This window comes from Pieris brassicae, chromosome 4 (assembly GCF_905147105.1).
Source record: "Pieris brassicae chromosome 4, ilPieBrab1.1, whole genome shotgun sequence".
NCBI lineage: Eukaryota > Metazoa > Arthropoda > Insecta > Lepidoptera > Pieridae > Pieris > Pieris brassicae.
Genome location: NC_059668.1, coordinates 15676714 through 15684235, shown reverse-complemented (window position 1 = coordinate 15684235; position 7522 = coordinate 15676714). Strand labels below are relative to the sequence as shown.

The 7522-nt window shown below is 35.5% G+C and overlaps 1 protein-coding gene across 2 annotated transcripts in view; it reads right to left on the bottom strand.

Moving 5' to 3' along the window:
* The window catches only part of LOC123708464 (adenylyl cyclase 78C), a 62058-nt gene continuing 54536 nt past the window's right edge, over positions 1-7522 (bottom strand). For both annotated transcript variants that reach the window (XM_045659181.1, XM_045659182.1), the window contains exons 23-30: positions 7197-7431; positions 6680-6800; positions 4064-4170; positions 3868-3982; positions 3024-3169; positions 2291-2501; positions 1627-1720; positions 1-1441 (exon numbers count right to left, since the gene is read on the bottom strand). In XM_045659181.1, the coding sequence (XP_045515137.1) occupies positions 1063-1441; positions 1627-1720; positions 2291-2501; positions 3024-3169; positions 3868-3982; positions 4064-4170; positions 6680-6800; positions 7197-7431 (1408 nt within the window). In that variant the 3' untranslated portion in view covers positions 1-1062. The remainder of the gene's footprint in view (positions 1442-1626; positions 1721-2290; positions 2502-3023; positions 3170-3867; positions 3983-4063; positions 4171-6679; positions 6801-7196; positions 7432-7522) is intronic.

The window sequence follows — 7522 nt, the reverse complement described above, 5'->3', positions numbered from 1 at the left end:
CATAATTGATAAAAAAATGACTATATGAAAAAAAATGAATAAAAATTAGTATTTCGTTAATGTCATAACTAAATATTGTTCAGGGTATACATATATCTCATATTAAATATCCATCCATGGTTTATAAAACAGTAAATCAAATGTCGTTTGGTCCCAAACACTCAATATTTCAAGAACTCAATTACACAATGCACACATAAACTCTAACGTAATAAATAATACACAGTAAATACTTGACTTCCTTTGGAAGACTTAGCGTTTGACATCCCCTTTAAATCTTATAAAACTAAATTTAATATAAACTTTGGTATTTCTACTTTTGCTAGATTATCTTTGTCATGTATTTATCACTAATTAAAATCTAATGACACAAATGAATAATTAAATGGAAGCAACAAAATTTTTGTGCGACTTTGAATATATTAAAATATGATACATTTCAAAATAAAAATAATGGCACAGATCACCGGTCGTCTATAAAAAATATCACTTTTAATCGCTACGTGCCGAAGATTTTCTTAAGTCAACGACCCGTTTTAATTACAACTGATTGAATATAGAACTCGGATGTAACAAATAACTATATAGAATTAATTATCAAGTAACTTAAAGCAAGGCGCCTGCGCCCTTAAAATTCAAATCACATATTTAAGTATATACATAAATAAGTAGCTACATAAACTATGAAACTCATATTATTCATCAATTATTTGTATGAAAAATCTTATAACACATCACGATTTTTAGTTATATAAAAATAAAATAAAAAAAGTTATATAGTTAATCTTGCCAATATTGCCTTTCATACAAATTTTTGACGCAGATCTTTTATTATGTCAAAATGATCGATACACAAATTCTGAGCAAGGAACAATACACCTTAATCCTAAAAGATCTAAGAAATACTTTTTAACGGATATAAACGCGAATTTATTATCAACAAGACATACGGGTTGCCCAGTAATGTAATTATGCTTTTATATATGTTAGAATTTTAAACCGACTTCAAAAAAGAAAGAGGTGGTTCTCAACGTCAAGTTCTACGAGTAATAAAACCTACCTTCACATTCGAGTTGTGATCTCCTTCTCTTCGCTGACTTCTCTCCTCCTCTCCTTCCTGCTTCTGAAGAAGGAGCCAGTCGTCACCGAACGAAAGCGGAAGGAGCCCGGTGCCCCATTCGAAATGGAGTTTCCGGAACCTTCCATATCTTCCACAATCTTCGAGGACCGAAGGCTCGGTCTGGTTTTGTAGGAGAAGCTGGCGGCTTTTAAACGAGCTCCGATACCGAGTTTGGTAGGGATGGCTTCAGGAGAGTCGTGAGGTACTGTAGGGGTGTGTGGGGCAGAGAGGCTGGCCAACACGGGGGGAGCCATGTGGGGTCTTCTAGACACCATGCTGCTGGAGTGCGGCCGGATCCCCAGCTCCACATCAAGACCGTTGCTGAGTATTAAAGATTTAAAATTATTTTTATAGACATTTGTCAGCGCACTGGTTATCCTACAATTTCTATAGCGATCTAAAAACTGAAATAACAGGGCGTATATATAACTGAATAAGTCGAGATCTGAGACTTGCTGTAAAATTTAACATCGTTGACAGCGATAATTGATAAAATATATACTAACGTGGTGCTCTGTTCGTGTCGTGTGTGCGCGCGCCTTAAGTTAGTCGGGCGGCTGGACCGTGCCGCGCGTCGACGTAAAATGCTGTCACTCGTTGCTATAAATATATACATCATTATTTTTTATGTGAGATTATTGATTTTTGATAATGTAAAGTTTGGACAATATTACTTTAAGTAGTCAAATCCCAGTTTATGAAGAAGTGGTGACTGAGATATACTATTGGGTTTAAATAATATTTTAGGGGTTTTTAAATATATTCTGCAAAAGTATATCACTAAAGGCACAAATATTAACATATAATAACTAAATATTTAAGGAACCAGTCTCTTGCACAAGTCTTGAATTTCCTTCAAGTGTGTCCAATTAGCGTTATTGTGTCCGAAAAATAAGTTAGCTAGTGTCAGTAACACATGACAGCGCATGCGCAAACTTTCCTCTTACCAAGCAGTACCTGGCGAAACAGCGTGTCGAGTATACAATATTTAACCATGACCTCTGATGCCAAAAAAATCCTTCTAAAACTTCTTCTTTAAGTTATTAAAAAATGTAAAAGGCCGCCAACGCAATACTTGCAAGTCTTCTGGGATTGACTGTCCATGTATAAATTAACATCAGATGTGCCTCCTGCCCGATTACCATCTGTTCTATAGAACAAAACACTCACTGGCCACATCCAAAGGGTGAGTATAGATCCTCCGTCTGGCTTGCAGCATGGTGTAGACAAGGGCGGCGAGGGAGCGGGGCGCGGGTGGGTGCGGGGGTGGTCCCGCGCCCCTCCCGCGGCAGCTGCTCACCCACCACGTCTCCATGTGTCCCTTGCCCTTTACCGCCACAGCACCGCGGAGCTCCACTCCGTACCCACGACGCTCTAGCATCTACGGATAATTAGATTAGCTAAGTACAACTCCATATGGAGACGCTGAAGGGCTCTTCGCTGATTAACTAAGTAACATATGGAAAGAAACATTGTGTGGAGAATAAGCCAAACGAACCAAAGTCGAGTTAATTCCTTCTCTTTGCCGAGTTCGTGTAATAGATTAATAACTACATATAGTATATATACTTAATTATAGAAAGCATATATTCGTTTTATATACATTGATAAGAATTGTGATTATTTACGATGTCAGTCGTAAGTTATTAGAAGTTTGAATGAAGGCACGCGTCATTTAGCGTAGAATGGTAAGTTCATTTACATTATTTCACCAAATTCTAATGCGCTAACAAAATAATTGTCAGCAAGGTAACAAGAATCTTCTAGAATTCATATAAAATTTCTCATTTAAACTTAAAATAATCACTAAACAAAACATTTATAAAGAAATGGCCACATAACAAGCCATGTGCCTAAAATCGAGTCGACTTAAAAAAAGTGAATTTAGAAAAACAATACTCACTTGTTTAGTGTATTTGGTGACTTGTATGCGATCCATAGCTCCAGTGGACTCCATACGCGAGGCTTCGTTCACCGTGTTGCCCCATATGTCATACACGGGCTTACGAGCACCAATCACTCCGCCCACTAATGGTCCGCAACTGATACCTTTACATTGTAAAATTTTTAGTAGTTAAAAAATATACACGCATACCCCATTCAGAGGTCGTACTTTAAATAAATCCAAAATTATTATGCGGATTCAGGCAAGCAGTTTTTAAAACGATAATTTTATCTACCTAAATATCTGTATCATAATCTATATCTACTAATATTATAAAGCGGTAAAATTTATGAGTTTGCAGAGAATCTCTGGATGTTCTTGAAACTTAATATTCTTTTACCAATAGAGCGTCCCGTTTCTGTGAGCGACAAAGGCGATATATTAACCCGAAAAATTAAAAGACTGTTTCGTTGTAGTTGGATTTGAAAAGTAAGTCGGTCGAACGAAAACGTTCTTACGAATGCTGCCTTAACTTTAGGAGATCTATGGTTGTTGATGAGAAAAACTGATATAACATACAGCATGTCTAACTTTTATATTCTATAAAAACAAGTTACCGTTGCGTCTATTTGTTTAGCTGTTTGCGAGTAAGTCAAAAGCTTCTGTGTTTTGGGTTTTCAACAAAATGATTAAAAGAAAGGTACATAGTTTTTGAAAGCTAAGCTAAGTTGAATATACAAATGATTTAAAAAAATAATAAATCACATAATTAATTTTAAAAAGTTAGCGTGTTGGCTTTCATTTAAGTAAAACAATGGTAAACAAATATTGTGTTTTAATATAGATTTTAAGAAATTCTAACCAACTCGAAGGCGGAACTTATTGAAGCTGTGTTTGTTGATCTCCTCCAACGCATCGCGAAGAGCGAAGGCATAATCCACTAAAGCACAAAGATGTTCACAATCGTCATCTCCTTTCTGAAATACAAATTATTCATAAATCAATTTGTACTATCATAAACCTTGGACAAGTATATAGTCAAGGACTATTGTCCTTACCTTATGATCGGGATTCAAGCCCGAAGCAGCCATGTACGTAGCACCAATTGTTTTTATCTTCTCAATGCTTTTGAACCGTGGTTGCATCAGCAGCTTGTCAAAATCAACTATACAACAAATATATTTAATTACATTATTTATTTGTAAAATCCACAGAATAATTTCGCCACCTTGGAATTTTGTTTTATCAGTCTAAGAGCTCTTATAATTGTTATTTTTCCATGCCCAAGATCCGAAATATTAGGTCCTTACATATGAAATTGGCGTTTTGTATGGGAGGAACAAAAAGTCGAATATCTTTAAATATAATATATTTAATTAATCAAAGTATGAACCATTGTTTTCTATGCACTTTTGCCATCTCATAGGTAGTTCATTGATCCCTTTACTAAAAAACCAGTCGGACGGGAATCAATAAAATCCGTAAAGGCGATTTGGACTGCCCCATCAGAGTTAATTTTTTTCCCTTGCAAGAAGTTATCCAAATTTCGAAAAAAAATGGTAATCTGTTGGAGCAAGGTCCGGGGAGTACGGAGGATATCTTAGACATTCCAATTGAAGCTCTTCTAATTTTGTAGCCGTCTGTTGTGCAGTGTGTGGTCTAGCGTTGTCGTGAAGTAGCAGTGGCGTGGAGCGGTTGACCAGCCTAGGTTGTTTAGTCGCTTGCTTCCATCATGGTTTGCAATTGCTGACATTAGACATCAGTCGTAAAAGTCTGGCCAGATTTGAGAAAACTGCAATGAACAATACCGGCACTAGTCCACCAAACGCTTACAAGTAACTTTTTTGGGGTAAATTTTCGCTTGGGGCAGGATTTGGCTGGCTGGCCAGGATCTAACCATTGCGCTGAGCGCTTCCGATTATCGTAAAGAATCCATTTTTCATCACAGGTAATGATTCGGTTTAAAATACCTTCATTATTGTGCCGGTTCAGTAATGTAACGCAGCAGTCGACGCGCGTTTGCCGGTTTGCTTCAGTCAATTCGTGAGGTACCCACCTTTCAAGCTTTTTAATCTTCCCAATTTGCTTTAAGTGAATTAAAACAGTTTTATCACTAACACCGCAGCCTGCAGCTAACTCGGACGTGGTTTACGATGGATCCGCTTCCACAATAGCCTTCAATACTTCATTATCAACTTGGGTCTCAGGCCGTTCACGGGGCTTGTTCTGCAGGTCGAAATTTCCAGAACGAAAACATTGGAACCAAAAACGAACTGTGTTTTCTTTTGCAACATGACCGCCATACACATCATTCACCCTTCGAGTCGTTTCCGCAGCACTAGTGCACCACGGCGGAACTCGTACTCGTAAATAATGCGATACTTTAAGTTTTCCATTTTGTAAAATGAGTGACGCAAACAGAAAAAAACAGAAGAAGAAAACAAATGAATGACGGTCATCGAAGCACAAATACATGAGTAAATAGCTGGACAAATTTGAATTTGAAATTCCTAACCAAAGAGGAGATATTTGAGGTCAAAGTGGCCAGTAGACAAAAACGCCAATTTCATATGTAAGGACCTAATATTAAGCACGGTCCTTCTATAATGTCAGAGACTCCTTAGATTATAAATTTTGAGATTTACACTGAATATGACATAAATAATTATTTAATTAATTAAATTAAATTGCCTTTAATTATAATTAGGCCTTTCGAAGTTTTATATTGCTGTTTTTTAAGTTTTTAATTTTATTTTACTTCATCTTTTTTAAATAAAGGACTTATTTAAAACAAGTTTACGGACAACCAACGATTAAATTAGATTCCATATTATATAAGCAACTACTTATATATACTAACGGTAGTCGTAGTTAAAGATTGACACAAATATTTTCAATAGGACTATGATATTAGGGACCGAACATTGAACACCTAGTAATAGTTTATTAAACATATATTAGAGCAGTGTTGGCTTAATAACCTCACGCGACTCTCATCTCGTAAATTCGAAGGATGTGGTCCAATTGACTTTCTGTCTGTGCGCATTTAATACTACCTTGTACGGTGAAGGAAAATATATTGAGGAACTCGGCATGCCCATAAAGTCGACGGCGTGTGTCGACCACAGAAAGCTGATCACCTACTTGCGTATCAGAAAAACCATGTGAACACGAAACAGAAGTAAAAGTAAAAGAATTAAAAGTTTGTAGTAATAACGTTATTCCGAGTAAATTAAAATTATATATTTCAATTAGTTGACAGAGAAAACATTATTTTCGATATATATTATTTCTAGTGATTAATTGATGATTTATCAGTTATCGATATATAAATCATGAACATCGGTCAAACCGTTTCTGAGGAGTGAGTGACACTGTCACGATTTATATATATGTAGATTAAACGTTTCATTTCATGACTATGTTCTTGTCGAGGTAATACGACCGAAAATTACGAAATCAGTTTAGTAAGTTGTTTTAAGTGAAATGCATTTAAGTTGGCATCGGTATCATTAATCAAGCAAGATTATTTATTATTATTGTAGTTGTAGGGTCTGTGCGTGGCTTACATTATATTTTAGAGCCAACAGATGATTTAAAATTAATATACTTTTTTAAATATTTAAATAATAAAGATGAGTTGTGTTAAAATAAATATGTAAAAGGTACATTACAAATAATCTCGTTGAGAAGACGCATGCAGTCCACGGCCTTTTGCTCCGAGTAGAATTCGTGGAAGTTGGGAATACCCGCAAACATCACGCCTACTTCGTCCCGCCATTGTGAGTACAACTCCTGTCAAATTAAAACAACTTTTACATCATATATAAAATCATAATTAATGACGTATTTTCCGTATAAGTATCGCATTGCAGCGAGGGAATTCTGCAATTTAATTTTATATTTATTTATGTATTATCATTTTTAAATACAGCTTACGTTAAGATTATATTGTATTTATTTACTATTGTCTTCTTTTATATATAATATAAATACTTTGATTGTATATTAATTAAATATTATAAAAAATCATCTAAATAAGTTTAAAACTGTACGAACATTAAGTCTACTTTTGTTATAAATTAAAACCGGGAACAGTTTTAGAATTTCAAATTAAATTAAGGTTAAATTCAAACGGAATTTTAAGTTACAAACATATATAAGTATATATAGATATCATTAATAACTTACATCAGGGCACCGATCTTTGCTTAGGAAATGGTTCACCACGTGATCCGGCAATATATGCTTCAAGAGGTGCCGGTTCATTCTCTGCGTCTCCTTCATTTCCTTGAGGTCATGCTCGGCTTGCAGCTTCCAGAGGAAGTCCAAGCGTGACGTTACTTCCACCAATCGCGCGTGGTACACCACGATGACCAGAAACATTACCATTAGGATCATCATCTGGACGTAGAATGGGAGTTGCCTGCAATTCAAAAATTCATTATTATTTTAATATATTTTTATTATATATAATATTGGAAGTTTTGATGGCTAGCCATGCATCATACTCGTGA